At 38.2% G+C, this 26,002-nt stretch overlaps 1 protein-coding gene across 1 annotated transcript in view; it reads left to right on the forward strand.

Annotated features, from left to right (window-relative positions):
• Positions 1-26,002, forward strand: part of MSH2 (mutS homolog 2) — an 82,506-nt gene that overhangs the window by 39,527 nt on the left and 16,977 nt on the right. The window contains exon 8 of the mRNA XM_045445968.1: positions 8,533-8,642. Within this exon, the coding sequence (XP_045301924.1) occupies positions 8,533-8,642 (110 nt within the window). The remainder of the gene's footprint in view (positions 1-8,532; positions 8,643-26,002) is intronic.

Consider the following 26,002-nt stretch of genomic DNA (forward strand, 5'->3'; position numbering starts at 1 on the left):
TATCCAATTAATCATCTGTTTCTGTTTAATATACTTCTTAAAATTTTCACATTTGCTATTTTTCCTCCCCTGCTCTGTGCATCCTCCTCGATGAAACCATAGTTATCTTTTCTAGCTCATCTCATTTGATCATGTCATTTCTTCCCCTTCAGAACACGTTAATTGCTTCCTGTAACCTATAGGAAGAAGTCCTCTGGTCTGCCTTTTAACAGCAAGTAATTCTATATTGACAGATTACTTTTCCAAGAAGGTAGTACTCATTTATAGTTCCAGTCACAGGATTTAGAAGAAAACTTCTTTGCATCCTCACCAACACTGTTTGCTTTCTGTTATGGTGATTAGTTAGTGTATTTTAGTGGTTAGTATATTTTGTTGCAAATGTTTAGTGGGATCTGGGTGGAAGTAATTTGATGGAGGGACAGAAATACAAGGGTAATATGACTCTTAGCCCAAGAATAGATACCAAAAGATTAAATGAGAAAATTGCTATAATAAGTGATGGGTGAGAGAAAGGAAAAATAATCTTATGAAGTTGGGACTGTAAAGGAAAACTCAGTTTTTCTCCTGTGAGTCGTTTTCCTATATCTCTCCTTTGATCTCATACAGAACACTGCACTTCTAGTCACCAGATGTTTGGAACTTTTCCCTCCACACCAAACAATTTTTTGTGACACCAGCTGGGTGTCCTACAGTGTAACTCAGCTCTGATATTGTCTCCCTGGAAATAACACCAGATTCCAAGGTTAAGGGTATAGTCCCACAAGACACCAGACCAACTGACTATAGATTGAAGATTCCTGTGATAACCTCCTTGGATTTTTTTTTTTTTTTTAATGTTCATTTATTTTTGAGAGAGTGAGTACGAGTGTGCAAGGGGCAGAGAGAGGGAGACAGAGGACCCAAAGTAGGCTTCCCCTGACAGAAGGGAGCCTGGTGTAGGGCTTGAACTCATGAACTGTGAGATCATGACCTGGGCCAAAGTCAGACACTTAACCGACCGAGCCACCCAGGGGCTCCTGATTTGCTAGAGCAGCTCACAGAAATCAGGGAACCATATTTACCAGTTTCATTAGAGGATACAGATGAACATCTAGAGCTTCTAGTCATGGTTTGGTCTGTCTGGTAACCAGCCCTCATCCAGGAGCCCACCTTTATTTTTATTTTTATTTTTATTTATTTTTTTTAAGTAAACTTTACCCCAATGTGAGGCTCAAACTCATGACCCTGATAGGTGCCCCTAGAGTCACCTTTTAGAACAAGAGATGCTCCTAGTGCTCTTAACACTTAGGAAATTATGGGGGCTCCTGGGTGATTCCATTGGTTAAGTGTCTGACTCTTGATTTTGCCCCGTATGATGATCTCATGGTTTGTGAGTTCGAGCCCCAAATGAGATTCTCTGTCTCCCTCCTCTCTGCCCCGTGATCACCTGCTCTCTTTCTCTCTCAAAAATAAACAAATATTAAAAAAAAAAACGGGAAATTACAAGGTTTATAGGAGCTCTGTGCCAGGAACTGGGGGCAGAGACCAATAGGTTTCTTTTGATCTCACAGGGACTAGCACAAGTATAAAATGATACTCATAAATAATCCATGAAATCAGAAGAAAAAGTCAATATAGAAAAGTACTATTTTGTCAAAATGACAGTAGTCATAAAGGAGAATGAGGATGGTGTCAGAGAAGGTAATACTTGCATGTGGGGGGACTAAGACAGGTGGCTGTGCTTAAACAAAAGGGATGACATGGCTGGAGAAGCTGACAAGAGAAGATGAGTGAAGGAAGGGGGTGGGGCATGAGGAAGGATGAGAGGCCCGTACTGCAGAGTGCTGGCCATGTGCCAGAGGTCGTCATTCAGAGCTATCTGATTACTTAGACATTTTACCATGATTCACCTGCGCTTGGCTTTTTTGTTTAATTTGGTAATTTATTGGCTCCAGCCTCATATTTGTGTGAATACTTAAACTTTCATTAGCAGTATCTTACTAGTATTTATTCCACTTACCTGGACTTTTAAATCTATTTCATAAATCTTGGGGCGCCTGGGTGGCGCAGTCGGTTGAGCGTCCGACTTCGGCCAGGTCACGATCTCACGGTCCGTGGGTTTGAGCCCCGCGTCGGGCTCTGGGCTGATGGCTCAGAGCCTGGAGCCTGCTTCCGATTCTGTGTCTCCCTCTCTCTCTGCCCCTCCCCCGTTCATGCTCTGTCTCTCTCTGTCCCAGAAATAAATAAACGTTGAAAAAAAAAAAAATTAAAAAAAAAAATAAATAAAAAAATAAAAAAATAAATCTATTTCATAAATCTATTAAAGGGATCAGATAAAGTTTAATTATGCTTAATAAAACTTCTAGTTTAGAATTGATAATACAAAGAATTTGTGTACAATTAGTCAAGGAAATGTAGGCATAGAATAAATTGTTTAAATCTTTGTTAATTAAAACTCAAGTCTTTTTATTACCATTTACCAAAATATTTAATAGAATAGGCTAACTTCATAATATACATTTTAGGTTGAGTTTCTCAGTCATGGACTATTTGAACAGTCTGATTTAGCTCACCTGTGACTAGGGCCAGGCATGGATCTGAGGATAGTGTCACAAGGGCATGTGTAAGGAGGTACCTCCTATGTGCTGTCCAGAACTGTCCTGTAGTTTGTTTTGATTTTTAGTGTTATTTGCTCATTTAACTTGAGATTAGATAGTCTTTCTTTATTTCACTTAAAATTTTTTTGAGTACAGTTGACACAATGTTACATGAGTTTCAGGTATACAGCATAGTAATTCAACAACTCTGTATGTTATGCTATACTCAAAAGTGTAGCTGCTGCCTGTCATTGTAAATACTATTATAATACCGTCGACTATGTTCCGTATGCTGTACATTTCATCCCTGTGACTTATACATTCCATAACTGGAAGCCTGTATCTCCTAATCCCCTTCACCCATTTTACCCATTTCTCTACCCCTTACCCTTCTGGCAGCTATCAGTTTTCTGTATTTATGTGTCTGTTTCTCCTTTTTTGCGTATTTGTTTGTTTTGTTTTTTAGATCCCAAATATAAGTGAAATCATAAAATACTTATCTTTCTCAGTCTGACTTATTTCACTTAACATGATACCCTCTAGATCCATCCATGTTGTCACAAATGGCAAGATCTCATCCCTTTTTTTTTTTTTTACGACTGATACTCCAGTGTTTGTGTGTGTGTGTGTGTGTGTTTGTGTATTTGTGTGTGTGTGTGTGTGTGTACATACATACCACATCTTCATTCATTCATCTATCAGTGGACACTTAACATTGCTTCCATATCTTGGCTATTGTAAATAATGCTGTACGGGTGCCTGGGTTGCTCAGTCGGTTGAGTGGCCTTCAGCTCACGTCATGATCTCAGATTTGTGCGTTCAGGCCCTGCATCGGGCTCGGTGCTGACAGCTGGGAGCCAGGACCCTGCTTCAGATTCTGTATCTCCTTTTCTCTCTCTTTTTCTCTGCCCCTCCCCTGCTGTGTGCTTTCTCTCTCTCTCTCTCTCTCTCTCTCTCTCTCTCAAAAATAAATAAATAAAACTTAAAATAATGTTGCAGTAAACGTAGGGATGGGTATATCTTTTCAAATTAGTGTTTTCGTTTTCTTTGGGTAAAAAATGACCAGTAGTGGAATTACTGAACCATACAATATTTGTTTTTAATTTTTTAAGGAACCTCCATACTGTTTTCCACAGTGGCTGCACCAGTTTGCATTCCCACCGATAATGCATGAAGATTCCTTTTTCTCCATATCCTTGCCAACATTTATTTTTTATCTTTTTTATTCTAGCTATTCAGCAGGTGTAAGGTGATTTCTCATTGTGGTTTTGATTTGTATTTCCCTGATGATTAATAATGTTGAGTATCATTTCATGTGTCTCTTGACCATCTGTCTCCTTTGGAAAAATGTCTATTCAGATCCTCTGACCAGTTTAATCTGATTGTTTATTTGGTCTTCAGTTGTGTAAGTTCTTTATATATTTTGGATATTATTCCCTTAACGAATATATCATTTGCAAATATTTTGTCTCATTCAGTAGGTTGCCATTTTGTTTTGTTTCTTCACTGCAAAAGCTTTTTATTTTGGTGTAGTCCTAATAGTTGATTTTTGCTTTTGTTTTCCTTGTCTTAGGAGACATATCTAGGAAAAAGTTGCTACGGCCAGTGTCACAAATTACTGCCTACGTTTTCTTCTAGGAATTTTCTTGTTTCATGTCTTACAGTTAGGTCTTTAATCCATTTTGAGTTTATTTTTGTGTATGGTGTCAGCAGCTCCAAGAAATTAAAATCTTTTGGTGGCTGGCAGCAAATCTAGTGTTCCTACAGAAATTATTTAATGATGTAATTACTTAGATATTTCACATTTTGATGTACTTACGAAGCTAACAGTTATTTCTTTGTGTCATCTCTGGTATCCTTGCTAGATGAGTGTTGTGTGTATCAAAACTAATGACCAGGGGCACCTAGGTGTCTCAGTTGGTTAAGTGTCTGACTCTTGTTTTCGGCTCAGGTAGTAATCTTGTGGTTTGTGAGTTTGAGCCCCTTGTGGGGTTCTGTGCTGTCAGTGCAGAGCCTGCTTGGGATTCTCTCTCTCCCTCTTTCTGCCCCTCCCGTGCTCACTCAGTCTAAATAAATAAATCAATAACCAACCAGTGATTGATTGCCTTCTCAGGCCCTTGCTTCCTTCCTTCAGTAAGTCATTCAACAGATGATTAATTTGTGCCAGGCCTTATCCTAGGAGGTACAATAGTAGATATGGCAGATAAGATCCCTGTTCTTATGGAGGGTCAGTAATAGTGGAAGATTAGAGGGAGATAGACAATAAATCAATGAGCAAGAATTTAAATAGTAATAATACAATAAAGAAAGCATAATATATTGATAGGATAGAGTGACTTGGCTGGGGCCAGGGGAAACACTAGGTCTTTTGGTCAAGGATAACCTCTCGAATTGCTTCTAAGGTGGAACTTGTATGAGGAGAAGTTGCCAGCTGGTAAGATATAGGGGGAGGCTAGTGGGACCAGCCAGTACAAGTGTCTAAGGCTTGAATTGTTGATGGAGTGAAGGAGAGCTAGAGTGGTCAAGCATAGAGATAGAGAATAAGGGCCATGTTAGGAGTAGATGCCAGAGAGGTAAGATCTAGCTGAGGTTTTTAATTTTTTTGTGCTGTGGACCCTAAATAAAGCCTATGAACCCTTCTTCAGAATAATGTTTTTAAATGCATTAAATGAAACACATAGAGTTGCAAAAGAAACCCAGTTATATTGAAATATTGTCATCCAAATATAAAACAAAAATTTTTAACTTTAATTTGAGAGCTAGAGTAAGAGAGAGGGCATGCACTAGTGAGGAGGGGGCAGAGAGGGAGGGAGAGAATCCCAAGCAGGCTGTGTGCTATCGGTGCAGAGCCAAATGCAGGGCTTAATCCATGAGATAATGACCCAAGCCAAAATCAAGAGTCAGTTGCTTAACCAGCTGAGCCACCTAGGCACCCCTAAAACAAATTCCTGATAAAGAAATAAGTCCTTTTTATTAATGCATTAAATAACATGATTGGAGTGAAGTTCTAACATCTTTAATGGTGGTTTATTGCCTACATTAGTAATGAAAGTTAATGCCAGATACCAGTTAGAGGTTAGAGAAAATAAAGGTGGAATTTATTTCTTTTCTATGTTTATGTAGTATTTTATTTCAAGGGTCTGTAGTCCTTGTGTTAAGACCCTAGAATATTGTATAGGGCTTTCTAGACTGTGGTAACTAGTGAAAAACGGAGTTTATAAAAAACCAATTGATGCCCATCACTAGATGAATGGATAAATAAAATGTGCTATTTTTATGTAATGGAATATATTTGTCAATAAAAAGGAATGAAGTACTGATGCATGGTGCAGCATGGATGAACCTTGAAAACTAACTGAAAAAAAGGCAGTCACAATATCATATCCATTTATGTGAAATAGCCAGAATAGGCAAATCTATATACCAAAAGTGGATTGCCTGGACTTGGAGGAGTGGAGGAGGTTGGAGGGGAACTGAAAGTTACTGCTAATGGGTATGGGTTCCCAGTGTTTTGGAGGGCAGTGACAGAGTTCAAAAATCAATTGGCAGTGGTCCCACAAATCTGTGAATAAATAAAAACCATTGATTGTACTCTTTAAAATGGAGAATTGCTTGCTATGTGAATTATAGCTTAGTAAATTTAATTAATTTAATTAAAACATAACCAGTTGGGGGGAAAAAAAAAGTCAGTTGGAAATCAGTGCCTGGGGCTTAGTACAAAATATAGGTAGGGGAAAGAATTCAAGATGTTAGTGAAAGTTTGCAGGATAGGGAGCCAGTGAGCTCAGAAGGGGCCTATTGACTCTGAGAAGAGCTGCAGTAAGGTGGGTCTATATGCTTGAGGGACTAGAGGACATGTTGAGGATGACAGGTTCTGAAGTTTATACAGATATTTCTGTAATAATACCACATGTTTATTCTTGGCATATTTTATTTCAAAGTCATATTAGAAAACATAACAGAACTTATAGAAAAAATAGAGTTAAGGTGGACCTCAAAATACATGAAAAAAATTTTAATATTACTAATTGGGCATCTGGGTGGCTCAGTTGGTTAAGCGTCCAACTCTTGAATTGGGCTCAGGTCATGACCTTGCAGTTCATGGGATCGAGCCCCGCATCAGGCTCTGCAGTGACAGCATGGAGCCTGTTTGTCATTCTCCCTCTCCCCATCTCTGCCCCTCCCCTATTTGTGCACATGCATGCTTTCAAATAAATAAACATAAAAAAATTGTTAACAGAAGCAGTAGTAGACTTTAATAAAACAGTTGCCTACAGAAGTCTCCATTGCATTTGTACCCAGCAGCAGCATCATGTGACTCTTTGCAGCCTTAAAGTCTAAGGTTCTTGTTACCTCCTTTGAGATGCCCTGTGAGGGCATTTGCTTCTAATAAAGGTCATTTTCACAAAAGTTAAAAATCTGAACCAGGGTAAAGAATTAATAAAAATTCTAGTAAACACCAGCAGATGTTTTTGTGCTTCTCGTGTATTCTCTGCTTTTCCGTGTATCTTAGCATAATGACAAGTACACTGGCCATTAAGCCAGCTACTCTGAGGTCTTCATAGGTTGCTAAGTTTACTCTTCCATTGTGTGACGCTTGCCTTGATCACTTCAAAACATTAATGGGATGGGAAAAAGATCATTTGTGAACCAGTGCTGCCTCCACACTTTGCTTCCATCATTCCCCTATTTACCAATAGCATATGAGCTAATTCAGAATAAAGAACCAGGCGTTGAAGCACAACAGACATTATGTGGGCAAAGTGTTGGTTATAGACTGTCTAAATAATGTTTCACACATAGGTACTGTTTTCTAAATGTGTGTAGATGCTGTTGTGATTAATAAAACATGAATTCTTAAAACAATTTTGCTGACTTCATAGTAGCTTTTCATCATTTTCTCAATCGAGAGCTACTGATATTTCTAGAAAAGGTTGAAGCAAAATGCAGTATGCTAGAGATCACTTGCAGAATTCTTGTAAAAGAATTTATTGGAGATCAGAAAAAAAAAATCCTTGCAAGGTAACCAATTATAATACATGGTAACTATAGCTGGGCTTCTGTTAAGTGTCAAGTCTTATGTTAAGTGTTGTGTAGCCTTATCTCATTTATTCCTCTTCGGGGTAGCTATTGTCATTACTCCTATCGTAATAGATAAGGGAAAGGGGCTCAGAGAACATGCTGTAGATCACAGAGCCAGGAGATAACAGAGTTGGGATTGGCACCCAGGTCTGTACTCAGGCCTTTCACACTATACACTTTGTTGCTTCACTTACTCCTTCTGTAATTCCCCAGCATGTGCTCTTAAATAGCATCAAGTAAAGTGCCAGTGTAAATACTTGACCTGATTTAACCTCTGTTAATTGGAACACTGTATTATTAATGGAAATTAGGGATATAAGGTAAGTTAGAGACATTTTAACGACTTTGACTTTGGGTTATTAAATCTACGAAGAAATGCAATTCATTTAGTTGTAATTAATGTCATGTTTCTGCATCTCTAGTGCTCTTGATGAAGGAGATTACAGACAGGCAGGGAAGGTAGTGTTTTATTAGTAGGAAGCTTAGAGAGTCAGATCATTTCCCTTTCTATAAAATAAATACTTAACACATTTGACTTAAATTTGACTTAAATTTACAGGAGTAAATAGTAACTTTGGAGACCCGCTGCACTATTTGCGCTTTTTGGATCAAATGCTGTTTGTTATCTTAGACGAATTTTTAAAAATGGGACCATTTTGGGACGCCTGGGTGGCTCATTCAGTTAGCCATCTGACTTTAGCTTGGGTCATGATTTCGTGGTTCGTGGGTTCTAGCCCTGTGTTGGGCTCTGCTGACAGCTTAGCCTAGAGCCTGCTTTGCCTTCTGTGTCTCCTTCTCTCTTTTTCTCAAAAATAAATAAACATTAAAAAAATTTTTAGATAAGAACGTTTTATTATTTTTTGCTTTCTTTTAGGAAAACACCAGAGATTACTCTTGGCAGTTTTTGTGACTCCTCTTATTGATCTTCGTTCTGATTTCTCCAAGTTTCAGGAAATGATAGAAACAACATTAGATATGGATCAGGTATGTAATGTACTCTTTTTTTTTTTTTTTTTTTTTTAATGTTTGTTTCTTTTTGAAGGAGAGAGACAGATTGTGAGCGGGTGAGGGGCAGAGAGAGAGAGAGGGAGACACAGAATCCAAAGCAAGCTCCAGGCTCTGAGCTGTCAGCACAGAGCCTGATGCAGGGCTCGAAACTCACAAGCTGTGAGATCATGACCTGAGCCGAAGTCGGATGCTTACCGACTGAGCCACCCAGGTGCCCTTGTAAGGCACCTTTGAGACAGTGGATGTAAGATTAAGTGATGAGGAAAGTTTGTTTTTGTTTTTGTTTTTTTTAAGAATTGTTTTAGTGGACGAAGAAAGATTAACAGAGGCAATGAATATTGGGCACAACTGGCTTTGTTAAAGGAAATCTCACAAATAAAAGATTTCACATATGCAATCTAAATTTTGCTTTAATTTCAAGAGAGAAGGGAGATAGTCTCTGGAAAAGAGAAGAAGATAAATGTAGATGTGGAACATAAGAGAAGGCAACTTCTCTTTTGTTTATTTTCCATGTAGGAAAGTCTTTGGGAGAAGAGGTTAGATTATACGTGTGTCTCCTAAGTAGCTGTTGATATAACTAAAAAGTTAACTGTAGTAAATACTGTTTAGTTCCAAATTTCTAATTAGTTGAGGAGAGCTTTTAGATTATAAGTGACCTGTACCTCGGGTCTTTAACAATGTTAAATAGTAACTTATATATATAAATATAAAATAGGAATAGTTTTTGAAGTAGTCGAAGATACCTTTTATGAAAATGAATTTGAAAGCAAAATTTATGAAATGGTAATTTTTACTGTTAAAAGTTTGCTTATAGAACAAATTTATTATGGGGCCACTGAATGTAGTGTTTTCCAATTTTGTGACATTAAAAATAATATTTAAAATATTTTCTACACTAAATTTCCTGTCAAAAATGATCATGCAGGGAATATGTGCTCTGATATTATTCATATTAAGGTAACAGTTCGGTTTGCAAATTGTTACATTCTTTGCATTCTTAATAACTGGATTTGAGTTGTTTGTCCCATGTGATGTCGATTTATTTTGTTTTTATTGAATTGTTAACTGAGGTTTAAAGAAGTTAAACCTCATTTACTCTGTGTTCTTTGGATTTTAGAAGTACATGAATATGTATATATAGGTGTAAATGCTTCACTTTTCTGGGACTGTTTTGTCAGTGATGGGCCTAAACAGCCAAAAGACTTGCATTGTTCACCCCTCATTTGGGAAAACTTGCATTTTAGCTATTGTTACCTCTGTAATGTTGCTATGAGTGGAATGATTTAAGGTGTGCAACTTTCAGATCAATGGGAGGCAGAAATACTGCTAAGAAACATCTAATCCTGAAATACCACTGCCTCCCAAGTGGAAGATGTGGCCTTCCCGGTGATTGGGTGGGGTTGGCTATTTGTAAACGATGTTTAAATGAAAGCTTGTAGAGGCATAGTTCTTGGAGGTTAACAAAAAGTCTTACTAGCTTAAGGATGTGGGGAGGCAGGAATCTAGAGCCCCTCATTGTCACCACAGCTTAGTTCTGATGAAATGCTGCCATTGATTTTGCCCTTCGTGGCCAGCTTTATTCTTCTAAAAGTTGCCATGCTTTAATATTGTGGGTCTCAAGCTTAAGCATGTATCAGAACCACTTGGTGGGTTTGTTGAAACAGGTTGCTGAGCTTCATCCCCAGAATCAGATTCTTTTGGTCCGGGGTGGGGTGAAAAATTCACATTTCTCTTTTTTCTTTTTCTTTCTCTTTTTCTTTTTTTCCTTTCTTTTTCGTTTTCTTTTTAAATACAAGTTAGTTAACATAAAGTGTAGTAATGGTTTCAGGAGTAGAATTTAGTGATTTGTCACTTACATATATCACCCAGTGCTCATCCCAACAGGTGCCCTCCTTAATGCCTATCATTCATTTAGTTCACCCCCCACCCCCCCCCCAACATCCCTCCAGCCACCCTGTTTGTTCTCTGTATTTAACAGTCTCTTATGGTTGGCCTCCTTCTCTGCTTTTATTTTGTTTTTCTTGTTTCCTACTCTTTTTTTTTTTTTTTTTTTTTTTTAACGTTTATTTATTTTTGAGACAGAGACAGAGCATGAACGGGGGAGGGTCAGAGAGAGGGAGACACAGAATCTGAAACAGGCTCCAGGCTCTGAGCTGTCAGCACAGAGCCCAACGCGGGGCTCGAACTCATGGACCGTGAGATCATGACCTGAGCCAAAGTCGGCCGCTTAACCGACTGAACCACCCAGGCGCCCCATCTTGTTTCCTACTCTTGTGTTCATCTGTTTTGTTTCTTAAATTCCACATATGAGTGAAATCCTATGATATTTGCCTTTCTCTGACTGACTTACTTTGCTTAGCATAATAGACTCCAGTTCAATCTACGTTGTTGCAAATGGAAGATTTTCATTCTTTAAAAAAAATATTTTTAATGTTTATTTTTGAGAGAAAGAGAGAGTGAGAAGGGGAGGGGCAGAGAGAGAGGGGGAGACACAGAATCTGAAGTAGGCTCTAGGCTTTGAGCTGTCAGCAACAGGGCCTGATGCAGGGCTCAAACTCACGAACCGTGAGATCATGACCTGAGCTGAAGTCGGATGCCTAACCAACTGAGACACTAGGTGCCCCAAGATTTCATTTTTTTTTTATGGCTGAGTAATACTCTAGTGTATATACATATCACATCTTCTTTAACCATTCATCAGTCAATGGACATTTGGGCTCTTTCCATAATTTGGCTATTGTTGATAGTGCTATTATAAAATTGGGATGCATGTGCCCCTTTGAATCAGCATTTTTGTGTCCTTTGAATAAATGTCTAGTAGTGCAATTGCTGGGTCGTAGGTAGGGCAGCTCTATTTTTAATTTTTTTGAGGAACCTATACAGTTCTTCAGAGTAGCTGCATCAGTTTGCATTCCTGAAAATTTGCATTTCTAACATGTACCCAAATGATGCTGCCTGTCTGGGGATCACACTTTGAGAACTACTTGCTAATAAAATAAATTACTCCTAATAAATTAGGAGTGTAATCTCATCTCAAAGTGAGATAAGTGTGCGATTTCCTTTCACCAATTTGCATCCTACTGCAAAGGCTGTGCTCTTGGGCAATCACTGGGCATTATCTGGCCAAAAGTTGGTGTATATAAATTGAGAATGTTCGAGTTTCTTAAAATTTGTAGCCCCTCTGTCAAAGTACAGATCTTCTATTGAAAACCCTGTGCAGCTATCTTTTTATCTGGGTCATCACACTGACAGCCTGTCCAGTAGATGTGGAGGCCTGCCTTTTAGGACCTGTCTTCCTCTCCTGCTCTTGGACAGTTTTAAAAGCTGTCTCCGGCAATGAGCTGTTTGTTTTCCTTATACTCAAGATGTGGGCCACTACTATGATAATTACAAGAAGCAGCAGGATGATAAAATGTTGGATACTTTTGGGGCACCTGGGTGGCTCATTCAGTTGAGCATCTGACTTTAGCTCAGGTCATGATCTTGCTGTCTGTGAGTTTGAGCCCCACGTCAGGCTCTGTGCAGAGAGCTCAGAGCCTGGAGCCTGCTTCGGATTCTGTCTCCCTCTCTCTCTGTCCCTCTGCTGATTGTGCTCTGTCTCTCTGCCTCTCAAAAATGAATAAATGTTATTTAAAAAACTTTTTTTAAATGTTGGATACTTTTGGTTCATATTTTGCCTTTTGATTTATTCCCTCTCTCCCTCCCTCTCCTCTTTCTTGCTCTCCTTCCCTCCCTTCATACAATATTCTGACTGCATAGGTCCAGCCCTTGAGATACATAGCTGCTTGATAACAAATAAGCCAAAACATTCCCTCACAAATGATGATGTACCAAAATACCAAGATGTAAATTTTTAAAGTATTTTCTTTATTTGAAGCTTTTCTACTTAATAAAGATAACACATCTGTTAGACAAGTGGAACGGGGCGCCTGGGTGGCTCAGTCGGTTAAGTGTCCAAGTCTTGATTTCGGCCCAGGTCATGATCTCAGAGTTGTGAGATCAAGCCCTGATTAGGGCTCTGCACTAGGCATGAAGACTGCATAGGATTCTGTCCCATTCACTCCATCTCCCTCTCTTTCTCTCTCTCAAAAAAACCCCAAAAAATCAAAAGCAAGTGAAACAAAACTATACGAAGAAGTATAGAGACGAAAGTGACCATTCTTCCCTCTTCAGATGAACAGTGTTAACAGCCTAATGTGCTTCTTCCAGCTCCATCTTCCTTATTGTGGGTTAAGATTTACTTTTATCTGAAACACTTGATACATATCTGTTAATTTAGACCTTACTGTGATTGTATAAAATAGTTTTTAGGAGATTTTTTTTTTTTTTTTTTTTTTTTTTTAGAGAGAGGGAAAGAGAGAATCTTAAGCAGACTCCACTCCCAACGTGGAGCCTGACCTCAACTCGGGGCTCAGTCCCACGACCCTGGGATCATGACTTAAGCCAAATTAAGAGTTGGACCCTTAACCGGTTGGGCCACCCAGACGCCACTTTTTAATGTCAATTTTTGAATGGTGCTATGGGATTAGAGTGTTGTAAGATTTTGTGTTTGGGAAGAGGAGATTTTAGGAAGGCAAGCAGTGTAATTATATTGATAAAGTCTGGGAAAGGAGAGGTCCTTTGTCTTAATTTTATTGCTGTCACTTAAGATTATGACAAAACTTGATTTCTTAAATCTGAAAGTAGTTAACTTTATGGGGGAGAAAAAACTTTTTTTTTTCTGCTTTCTTTGGTTCATTGTTTGGAAGTCTGCTAGTTAAACTAATAAACAGATTATTAGCAAGAGAACAGATTTTTGGGTTCACAGAAAAACGTGACTCAGGGAGGCTATTAGAATTTGGGGCTTATGTATTATCTTAGTAGGGGAATGGGAGAGGGAGAAAGGGTACTTCCAGGAAAACGAATGACTTTTACAAGTGATTAATGAGCCCTTGAGAGAATAGATTGAGGATATGATAATTTTTACTTCCTTGGTTGTGAAACTCCCTGGGAGGGGATTTAACAACAAATTAGTTCTTTTGGGAGCCTCTGTTTTTAGGGAGATAAGAGAGTGCAGAAACAAAGTCTATTCTCAGATGCTTTCATCTTGGAATAATTTTTATGCCACTATAACATTCTGAACCCCCCTTCACTGTTAAGTACTGTGTCAATAAGTGAGCTGTGGATTTCCTCCCTGCCCCCAGTAGATTATCTGAGGTTAAACTTAGTATTAGTTAGGACTCTTTATTTTTCACATAACCTAAAACTCACTACACACTGGCTCATGAAATTAAAAGTCTAGAGATAGGGTAGGCTTTAATTTAGAATTGCTTATCCACCAGCTCAATAATACCATGCAAAGGACCTAATTTCTTGATCTCGTCTATCTTTTGTGATTTTAATACCAACCTAACGCAAGTTCCTCTTTTGGTCCTGCGTTGAGTATCTACCAGTAGTAATTCACGTAACATTCCTAGGAAGAGTCCTGCAGTTTGTTTTGATGGGACCATTTAAGCAGTGTTTTTGGCCAGAGATCCTAAAATGTGACGATGGGCCTAAGATAGCTAGGGGTGGGTTATCCCTCTGTTGCAGGTAAACAAAATGAAAGCTCTACTGGGAAGGGGAAGGAGGGAATGAATGACTGTTGTGTAGACAACCAGCCTTGTCTGCTAAGACAGGGTCCTGTAACTGAAGGCTTTCATGTTTTGTGGTGTGATGCTGTCTTTTAAATAAATACAATTCCTACTTAAAACCTTCTCTGGATTCTCTAGGGAATTGACCTGATACAATATCTTCTTTATTCTCAGTTACAAACCTTTAAACTTAGCTCGGGGTTATAAAGTGAATTCAACCCTTCACTGTCATTGTAGATATTTGTAGTGAATTTAGGCATTTAAATTACGTGACTCAGAACTACTTTGAGCAAACCTCAGAGGATAGCAATCATTTCATGTATGATTCCTGAAAGCTTTCCTCATGTTTTCCAGCTGTGCACTTAGGAGCTCATGTGATGAAGGGAACAGTCATTCACTTATTTATTTATTTACTTACTTATTTATTTATTTTTAAATTTTTTTTTTTTTTTACATTTATTTATTTTTGAGAAACAGAGTGAGACAAAGCGTGAATGGGGGAGGAGCAGAGAGAGTAGGAGACACAGAATCTGAAGCAGGAGCAGGCTCCAGGCTCTGAGCAAGCCGTCAGCACAGAGCCTGATGCGGGGCTCAAACCCACGAACTGTGAGATCATGACCTGAGCTGAAGTCGGACACTCAACCGACTGAGCCACCCAGGCGCCCCGAAGGGAACAGTCATTTATATGAGTAGTTGCATTATTTCTTTTTTTTTTTCTAGGCTTAGCTTCGTATGTAATACTTAAGGTATTTTTGTGTCTACTTTCCATACATCTTATGGAAAGATTTTCTATTTCTGAAGTACAATATAAATGTATCTCTACCACCCCCAGGACAAGGTTCAAAATGGCAATGATTTTTCACAAAAAAGTAAACAATTTCAGTTAGATTGGATGATTCAATGAGATGTATTAAATTTTAAAATTCATTTTATACTATATTTGGGTATTTCATCTTTGAATGTTAGTTTTCTTTTTTTTTCTTTTTTTAAAATATAATTTATTGTCAAGTTAACTAACTTATAGAGTATACAGTGTGCTCTTGGCTTTCAGAATAGATTCCCATGATGCATCACTTACATACAACACCCAGTGCTCATCCTAACACATGCCCTCCTCAGTGCCCATCACCCATTTTCCCCTTTCCGCCACCTTCCCCCACTTCCAGTCAACCCTCAGTTTCTTCTCTGGGGAAGAAACTCTATGTAAGAGTGTCTTATGGTTTGCCTCCCTCTCTGTTTGTAACTATTGTTTTTCCTTCCCTTCCCCCATGGTCTTCTGTTAAGTTTCTCAAATTCCACATATCAATGAATGAAAACATGATATCTGTCTTCTCTGACTGACTTATTTCACTTAGCATAATACACTCCAGTTCCATCCATGTTGTTGCAAATGACAAGATTTCATTCTTTTTCATTGTTGAGTCGTATTCCATTGTTTACATATACCACATCTTCTTTATCCATCAGTTGATGGACATTTGGGCTCTTTCCATAATTGACAGCACTGTTATCAACATTGCGGTACATGTGCCCCTGTGAATTAGCACTCCTGTATCCTTTGGATAAATTCTTAGTAGTGCTATTGCTGGGTCATAGGGTAATTCTATTTTTAATTTTTTGAGGAACCTCAGCACTGTTTTCCAGAGTGGCTATACCAGTTTGCATTGCTACTGACAGTGCAAGAGGGTTCCCCTTTTTCCACATCCTTACGAACATCTGTAGTTTCCTGAGTTGTTAATTTTAGCCACTGTGACCAGTGTGAGGTAGTATCTCATTGTGGTTTTGATTTATATTTCCCTGATGATGAGTGATGTTGAGTGTCTTTTCATGTGTCTGTTGGCCATCTGGATGTCTTCTTTTGAAAAGTGTCTATTCATGTCCTCTGCCCATTTCTTCCCTATTTTTTTTTTTTTTTTTTTTTTTTGCATGTTGAGTTTGGTGTTCTTTCTAGATTTTAGATACTGACCCTTTATCTGATATGTCATTTGCAAATATCTTCTCCCATTCCATTGGTTGCCTTATAATTTTGCTGATTGTTTTCCTTTGCAGTGCAGAAGCTTCTTATCTTGATGAGGTCCCAGTAGTTCATTTTTGCTTTTATTTTCCTTGCTTTCTGGCATTTGCTGTGGCCAAGGTCAAAGAGGTTGCTGCCTGTTTTCTCCCCTAGGATTTTATTGTTCCCTGTCTCACATTTAGGTCTGTCATCCATTTCGAGTTTATTTTTGTATATGGTGTAAGAAAGTGGTCAGTTTCATTCTTTTGCATGTTGCTGTCCAGTTCTCCCAGCACCATTTGCTAAAGAGAGTGTCTTTTTTCCACTGAATACTCTTTCCTGTTTTGTCAGAGATTAGTTGGCCATATATTTGTATGTGGGCCCAATTCTGCATTCTGTATTCTGGTCCATTGGTCTATGTGTCTTTTTTTGTGCCAGTACCACGCTGTCTTGATGATTATAGCTTTGTAGTATGGGCTAAAGCTCAGGATTGTGATGCTTCCAGGTTTGTTTTTCTTTTTCAACATTACTTGGGCTATTCGGGTCTTTTGTGGTTCCATACAAATTTAGGTTTGTTTGTTCTAGCTCTAAGAATGCTGGTACTACTTTGATTAGGATTGCATTGAATGTGTAGATTGCTTTGGGTAGTATTGACATTTTAACAATATTTGTTCTTCCAATCCATGAGCATGGAATGTTTTTCCATTTCTTTGTGTCCTTTTCAATTTCTTTCATAAGTTTTCTATAGTTTTCAGCATACAGATCTTTAACTTCCTTGGTTAGGTTTATTCCTAGGTATTTTATGGTTTTCGGTGCAATTGTAAATGGTATTGATTCCTTGATATCTTTTTCTTTTTTAAATGATTATTTATTTTGAGAGAGACAGAGACACAGCATGAGTCAGGGAGGGGCAGAGAGAGGGAGACACAGAATCCCAGGCAGCCTCCAGGCTCTGAGCTGTCAGCACAGAGCCAGACGTAGGGCTTGAACTCACAAACTGCGAGATCATGACCTGAGCAGAAGTCAAACACTTAACCGACTGAGCCACCCAGGCGCCCCTCTTGATATCTTTTTATGTTGCTTCATTATTGGTGTATAGAAATGCAACCAGTTTTTGTACATTGATTTTATATCCTGCGGCTTTGCTGAATTCATGGATCAGTTCTAGCAGTTTTTTGGTGGAGTCTTTGTAGAGTTTTCTCTGTAGAGTTTTCTATGTAGAGTATCATGTCGTCTGCAAAAAGTGAAAGTTTTGACTTCTTCTTTGCCACTTTGGACACCTTTTATTTCATTTTGTTTGATTGCTGAGGTTAAGACTTCCAAAACTATGTTAAACAACAGTGGTGTGAGTTGAATATTAGTTTTCACATACACTTACTATTGGTATATCTTCTATTATTGGAAAAGTAGTAATATTAGATAACTTTTTTAAAGTGTATTTATTTATTTTAAGAGGATGGAGAGAATCCCAAGCAGGCTCTGTGCTGCCAGCACAGAGCCCAACATGTGGCTTGAACTCATGAACTGTGAGATCATGACCTGAGCTGAAATCAAGAGTCAGACGCTTAACCGACTGAGCCACCCTGGCACCCCTAGATAAATTTTTATTGACAATACTGGGACAGAAAAAATTGAAATAGTTTTTAAAAAGCCACAGTTCCATGATCATACTACAACTAAATGATTATTGTATATGTAAGCTGTAAAGATACTAATAGTATATAAGTGATTCAGTATTTTTGTTCTTGGAAATAAATATACATGTAATATATATATATAAAGGAAGTATTCATGGGGCGCCTGGGTGGCTCAGTTGGTTGAGCATCCAACTTCGGCTCAGGTCATGATCTCACAGTCCATGAGTTTGAGCCCCACGTTGGGCTCTGTACTGGCAGCTCAGAGCCTGGAGCCTGCTTCTGATTTTCTCCCTGCACCTCCCCTGCTTGCTCTTGCTCTCTCTCAAAAATAAATAAAACAGTAAACAAAATTTTTTTAAAGGGAAGTATTCATATTCTCCTACCTAGATTTAATTCTAAATACGTGTTGACATTTTTGCTTATAGTTATCCTTGTTTTCTGTTTTCTGTTTTTATATTTTGATTAAACTATAGTTGACACACTATGTTAATATTAATTTCAAGCATACAACTCAGTGGGTAATGCTATGCTTACCATACAGTGCTATTACAATACCATTAACTGTATTTCCTAAGCTGCACTTTTTGTCATCCCTGTGAGTTATTCGTGCCATAATTGGAAGCCTGTACCTCCTACTCCCCTCTCCTCATTTTGCCCATCCCGAACACCCCTCCTTTCTGGCAGTTATCAGTTCTTTGTAGTTATGGGTCTGTTTCTGCTTTTTGTTTGTTGGTGGATCTTTAAGTTGTTTTTAACTCTTGGCTATTATGATTAGGACTTTCATGAGCAGTCATGTACAAGTATTTGAGTACCTGTTTTCAGTTCTTTTAGGTGTATATTTAGGAATAGAAATGCTGGGTCATATGGTAATTTTATGTTTAACTTTTTGGGAATCACTAAATTGTTTTCTAAAGTGTCTGCACCATTTAACATTCCCATCAGCAATATAGGAGGAATCCAGTTTCTTCACGTTGCTGCTAATAATTATTATTTTCTGTTTTTTGGGGTGTTGTCTTAGTAGTGGGTGTGAAGTGATATTGTTTTTGTTTTTTAAGGTTTATTTATTTTTGAGAGAGAGAGACAGAGACAGAGACAGAGCGGGAGTAGGGGAGGGGCAGAGAGAGAAGACGACACAGAATCCAAAGCAGGGTCTAGGCTCCGAACTGTGTCAGCATAGAGCCCGACGTGGGCCACAAACCCACGAACCAAGAGATCGTGACCCAAGGTAAAGCCAGACACTCAACCAACGGAGCCACCCAGGTGCTGCCATTATGGTTTTGATTTTCATTTCCCTGGTGGCTAATGATGTCGGGCATCTTTTCATATGTTTGGTGCCTATTTATTTGTAATCTTTAGGAAAATGTCTGATCAGATCCTTTGCTCAATTTGAAATTGGGTTGTCTTTTTGTGTTTGAGTTGTAAGAGTTCTATATATATTCTGGACATTAGACCCTTTTTCTAGGAAATAAATACTTCTTTCTGGGTTTTCTACTTGCCACAAGTTGTTTGTAGTGATTTGCTTTTTTTTTTTTTTTTTTTTTTTTAATTTTTTTTTTTAACGTTTACTTATTTTTGAGACAGAGAGAGACAGAGCATGAACGGGGGAGGGTCAGAGAGAGGGAGACACAGAATCCGAAACAAGCTCCAGGCTCCGAGCTGTCAGCACAGAGCCCGACGCGGGGCTCGAACTCATGGACTGCGAGATCATGACTTGAGCCGAAGACAGATGCTTAACCGACTGAGCCACCCAGGCACCCCATTCCCTGTTTATTTTTAATATAATTTGTGCCTCCCCCAACATTTCCTCCCTTCCATAGTTTGTTTTTTAAGAGAATCATCTTATGACTTTTAATTTTTATTTTGTATTAATTTTTTTAAAGTAGGCTTCACTCCCTGTGTGTAGCCCAATGACCCTAAGATCAAGACCTGCTCAGAAATAAAGAATCTGTCTCTTAACTGACTCAGCCACTCAAGCACCCAACTTGTGATTTTTTTAAAATCCTCTTTTGTGTCATTGCTTTTTTGTTTCATTAATTTCAGTTCTTATGTATTTTTTCTATCTACTTTTTTTACTTTAATTTAGTGTTCACTGTTTTTCCAGCCTTTTTCAGTAAGCATTTAAGATTACACTTTTTTTTCTATATATTTAGCTGAATGTATCCCATAAATTTTAAAGGTAAAATCTCTTACTCAGTTTTAAGAATTTTATTCCCATTATCATTTATTTAGAAATAATGTTTTTTAATTTGTAAGCTTTTAGTACATATCAGTTTCATAAAAGTTCTCAGTGTACTTGAGGATCACTTGTGCTCCCTAATTTTGGTTGCAGAGTTTTCTATATGTTTATTAGGTTAGATAGGGCTTTAGTTGTTTTGTTCACATTGTCTGTATGCTTGCTAATTTTTGATCTGAGTTACTAAGAGAAGTGTGGATTTCTTATAGTTCAGTCCATTTTTGCTTCATATGTTTTTAAGACACAAAGCTATAGTTTCTTTGTGGTGAACTGAACCTTCATCATTCTTTAGAGACAGTATCCTTAGTAATGCTTTTTGCCTTAGATATAGTTTGTCTGATAGTAAGAGGGCTATGCCAGAGTCCTCCTTTTTAGTTTTTTTACATGGTATATATTTTTCTGTCCTTTGTGAGTATGGTTAGAAAGCTTATAGCTGGATTTTATTTATTTTAAATTTATTTTCATCTTAAAAAAATTTTTTTTAATGTTTATTTTTGAGAGAGGGAGAGACCGAGCACAAGTGGGGGAGGGGTAGAGGCGGGGGGCGGGGCGGGGAGACAGAATCCGAAGTGGGCTCCAGGCTCCGAGCTGTCAGCACAGAGCCTGATGCGAGGCTTGAACTCACAAACTGCAAGATCATGACCTGAGCTGAAGTCAGATACTCAACTGACTGAGCCACCCAGGCACACATTTCATGATCTTTTTTAAGTGGCAATCTGGATTTATTTCTACATTATTTTGTGATTCCTATTCTTCCTGGTTCTCCTTATTGCTCTTTCTTTCTTGTATATTGATTGGGCTTTTTAAATTCCATTTTGCCTTTCCTTGTAGCCCCTCCCCCATCCTATCACACATGCACTGGTTTGGAATTTATTCACAAATTTTTACAAAATGTGTATACATAACTCAAAGTCTGTCAGTATCTTCTCACTTAACCCCCCAAATACTAGGACCTTAGGATATCTGAGATCAGAATATATTTTTCTTCATTACTGGCTGGTATTTTAGTTCTGTCTTTTCCCCCTTAAATTTCCATTCTATACAGTCAGTGTTAAATTTAGATTTGCCCATATGCTTACCAGTTTCTTAGCTATTGATTCCTTCTTCCTGAATATTCTTTAGGAGTTCTTTTATTGGCAGTCTGTTAGTCAGGTTTTGTTTGTTTGAAAATGTGTATTTCACCCATGTTCTTGAAGGATATTTTTTGTGGGTATACATTCCAGGTTGAAGATTAACAGTTATTTTTCCTTAATATCTATGAGATTGTATTGTGCTGTCCTTTGGCTTGCATTATTATTGTTTAGAAGTCTTGGTTCCAGATACTGATTCCTTTAACTGCTCTGTGTCCAAAAGTGGATTTCTTTTTCTTTTTCCTGTTTGGATTTACTGTGTTTTCTTAATCAGAGAATTCATGTCTTTCATCAGTTTTGGAAAATTATCAATCATTACCTCTTTGAATGTTGTGCTCCTTCATTCTCTTCTCCTAAAACTGTGTTTGGACATATGTTACACTTTCACATTTTTTTTTCTGCCATGTGTCTGTGCTGCTCTCTTTGTGATTACTTCAGATGTTCCAATTCACTGAGTGTCTCTTCAGCTCTGATATGATGTTTAACCAGTCCATAGGGTTTTTTTTTTCAGTGATTACATTTTTTATTTATAAAAGTTATTTGGTTCATTTCTAACTCTGCCTAGACCTTTTTTTTTTTTTAAATAATATTTTGTTCCTTGCTCATGTGTTCCATTCTCTATTATATTACTTTAAACACTTTAATATACTTAAAAACATTTTTTTAATGTTTATTTATTTTTTAGAGTGAGAGAGAGAGCGCACAAGTTGGGGAAGACACAAGTTAGGGAGACACAGAATCCGAAGCAAGCTCCAAGCTTTGAGCTGTTCGCACAGAACCCGATGTGGGGCTCGAATCCATGAACCCGTGAGATCATGACCTGAGCCGAAGTCGGTCGCTTAACTGACTGAGCCACCCAAGCGCCCCAACATTTTAATATACTTAACATTCCGTGTCAAAAATTTCTTGGTTTAAATCTGCTCCTTGTTTCTGCAGAGGTTTTTTTTGTTTGTTTTGTTTTGTTTTTTTGTGTTTTTACTCTCACTGTTGGTGGCTTCTTTCCTTGTCCATTGTTTATTTTAAATGTTTATTTATTTATTTAGAGAGAGTGGGGGAGGGGCAGAGAAAGAGAGGAAAGAGAATATCAAGCAGGCTCAGTGCTGTCAGCATAGAGCCCAGCGTGGGGCTCGATCCCCTGAACCTCGAGATCATGACCTGAGCTGAAATCAAGAGTCAGACTCTTATGCCCCTGTTATGTATATTTAGATTACGAATTCTCGTCTATTTGGGTTCTGTCTGTGCAGATTATACACCACCCCCCATATAATATTTGCCCTTTTGCTTTTGCCATATGTCCCACATTGTAATTAAGCCAGGAACACTTTTCTTTTTTAAGTGTATTTATTAATTTTGAAAGAGAGTGCAAGCAGGGGAGGGACGGAGAGAGAGGGAGAGAATCCCAAGCAGGCTCCATGTTGTCAGTGCAGACCCTGACACTGGGCTCAAACTTCTGAACCGTGAGATCATGACCTGAACCAAAATCAAGAGTCGGATGCTTAACAGATGCTTAACTGACTGAGCCACCCAGGTGCCCCTGGTACAGGTAATTTGATTCAAAGGTATCTCTTCTCTTCTCTGGTATATTGTTTATTCATATTTAAATTATAGTATGAGGATCTTTCTTTCTTTGTTCTTCGATCTTTTTTCTGAATTTCATCTTCCCATTTTGGAGTTCCAAGCCTGGGTTTCTTTTCCTCCATCTTTTTTGTGTAGTCTGATGTAATGAGTGTGTGGGTTTTCCTGGGGATAGGTGGGTGATGTTGTTGGAAAGACAACTAGAGACTAAAGGTCATATGTCTTGGTTCTGGGTTAGAATACTGAGTTTGGTGGTATATTTTAATATCCCAGATTGTTTGGGAGGGGTGATGTCTTGCTGAAGGGTACCCTGTTCGGAGTGTGGGCCTAGAGTGTTTTAGTGCATTAGGACCCAGTCATTCACTTTCCCTGTTTCACTCCAGTCTCCTCAGCAGTGCTTTCACAACAGTATTTCCCCTTCCCGAGGAAGGAAAATGGAAGGATACCCATTCAACTTTCTTCTCTCCAGATTTGGGATTACTAGTGATGATTCTCAGGGTTAATTTACCAATGAACGGGCTTCTGGAAGGTGGGGGTGAGGAAAGGAATATGATTTGGCTCTGCGTCACTTCTTTTTAAGTTCATTAGAAGAGGCAAATTCTTTAGCTATGTCAATCCACCCTTGTTGCATTATTTTCCCTGAAATTATCCTAACTCTTAGTTCTTGTTTCTGCATCATCTTCACTGTCTGTTTGAATAAACTGTATAATATTACTGAGGTACCATTGTGCAGATATTGTGATGTTTTATCATTTCTGGGTTCTGCTGTAACAGATAAATCTGCAGAGATCTTATTCATCCCTGTGTGGCTTTGCATCTGTTGCATTATTCCTTAGGTTGAATTCCTGGGAGTAGAATTGCTGTGTCAAAGGGTGTAACAAATATCTCTGAATCTTGTCGAATATTGCTTTTTTCTAAAGGTTATAACAACTTAGGTTCTCACCAGAAATGAATGAGTACACTAATTTCACTGTAGCCTCATTAGTATTTGATGGTAATATTTTTCTTAAAAAAAAAAAAATAGCTGTAGAATAAGATCTTAAGGTTGCTTAAATATTCATATCTTTTACTGTTGAGCTTTAGCATTTTCCTGTGGGTTAGTTTACTACTTATTTTACTACTTACTTTCTCATTTGTGAGTTGTATGTTTTCATATTTGCCCATTGAATGACCTTGATATTTTTCTCATACATGCAAAACCAAGTTCCTTTATAAAAGAAAGTGTTTAACATTTCTATTTTTACATTTTTTTACAAATATAATTAAATCTCTTATCAGTTTCAACTGAGAAATTTATGTGATAAACTGAGAAATTAAGCTAACTTTTTTGGTTAGCTTTTTGTAATTTTAATTTCTTTTTCTTGTGTTTGCCTTTGGTATGTGAGGAAGATGTGTTCTCATTAAGTAGAAAGTAATTGGAAAGAAATTATATTAACCCCATGTACTAAGGTGTTTTGTTTTTTTAGAGAGAGAATGTGGGGAAGAGGGTCAGTGGGAGAGAGAGGGACAGAGAGAGAATCTTAAGTAGGCTCCACACTTTGTGCTGAGCCTGACAACCCATGGTTCTGATGCCAGGACCCTGGGATCATGACCTGAGTCAAAATCAAGAGTTGGATGCTCAACCAACTGAGCCACCCAGGCACCCTGCCAACCCCCCACCCAATTTGTTTGCTAAATTAAAATAAATCTCCTTGGGACACCTGGGTGACTCAGTTGGTTAAGCAGCCGACCCTTGATTTTGTCTCAGGTCATGATCTCATGGTTCATGAGTTCCAGCTCTGCACTCACAGCGCCTGCTTTGGATCCTCTGTCTCCCTCTCTCTGCCACTCCATGTGTGTGCCTACTCTGTCAAATATAAATAAATGTTAAAAAAAAAATATCTCCTTGTCTTCAAGTAGGCTCTATACCCATTGTGGGGCTTGAATAGGAGTTGCATGCTGTACTGACCAAGCCAGTCAAGCACCCCTAATTTTTTTTTTTTTTTAAGATTTTATTTTTAGGTAATGTCTATAGCCAACATGGGGCTTGAATTTACAACCCAGAGATCAGGAGTTGCATGCTTCCCCGACTGAGCCAGCCACACACTCCTCCCCTAATCCTTTTTAATAGTTCTTAATGGCTGTAAGGATATGCTTCATTCATTTTTAAAAATATTCTAATTGTCTCTGTTTTTTAGTCATTTTGTTTCAAAAAGGGATTCCTATTGGACTGTCACTAGGAATGAGGAAATGCTAATGTTTAATTTAGTTTCCTCTTTTCATAGTTTACCTTTTTGCTTACCAATCGTTTTAAATATTCCAATAAGCAGTTATTTATATATATATATATATGTCTTCTATAGTGGGGTGTGTGGGTGGCTCAGTGGGTTAAGTGTACAACTTTTGATTTCGGCTTAGGTCATGATCTTGAGGTTGGTTGGTTTGGGCCCCATGTCAGGCTTTGCGCTGATTGTGCGAGGTCTGCTTGGGAGTCTCTCCCTCCCTCCCTCTCTGCCCCTCCCTGCTTGCTCTCCCTCTCTCTCAAAACTAAATAAACAAAAATAAAAAAATAAAAGTCCTATATAGGGCACCTGGGTGGCTCAGTCCATTGAATGTTGGACTGTTTATTTCGACTCAGGTCATGATCTTATGGTCGTGAGATCACAGCCGGAAGTCAGGCTCTGTGCTGGGCATGGAGCCTGCTTAAGATTCTCTCCCCCTCTGCCCTTCCCCAACTTGTGAATCTGCATGGGTGTCCTTGCTCGCGCGTGCTCTCTCTCTCTCTCTCCCTCAAAAATATATAAATAAGTAAATTGTGAGTTTAACATAAAAGTCTTATATAATTAAGACTTTGTTTCTAAATACCTTGTGTATACATTTGCCATTGTAAGTGAGATCTGTCTTTCATTATGATTTCTTGCTGGCTGTTATTGATAAGAATTTAGGGGAAACAAAGTACTTGAGAGATTTTGATGAACTTAACATTTTAAGAAATAAAATTCTATAGTTTTTTTGTAAACTTTGAGATCTTAAGATGCATCCTTGGTTTGGGTAAAAACTACACATTCTGTTATAGGCTATGAACATTGAACATTGTTTAGTAATGTTTAGGAAGAATGTAGTGAACATTGTTTAGGGGGAACTGTAATTAAAAATAGTGAATGCTGCTAGTGAAAG

Source organism: Leopardus geoffroyi, chromosome A3 (genome assembly GCF_018350155.1).
Source record: "Leopardus geoffroyi isolate Oge1 chromosome A3, O.geoffroyi_Oge1_pat1.0, whole genome shotgun sequence".
In the NCBI taxonomy this organism is placed as follows: domain Eukaryota; kingdom Metazoa; phylum Chordata; class Mammalia; order Carnivora; family Felidae; genus Leopardus; species Leopardus geoffroyi.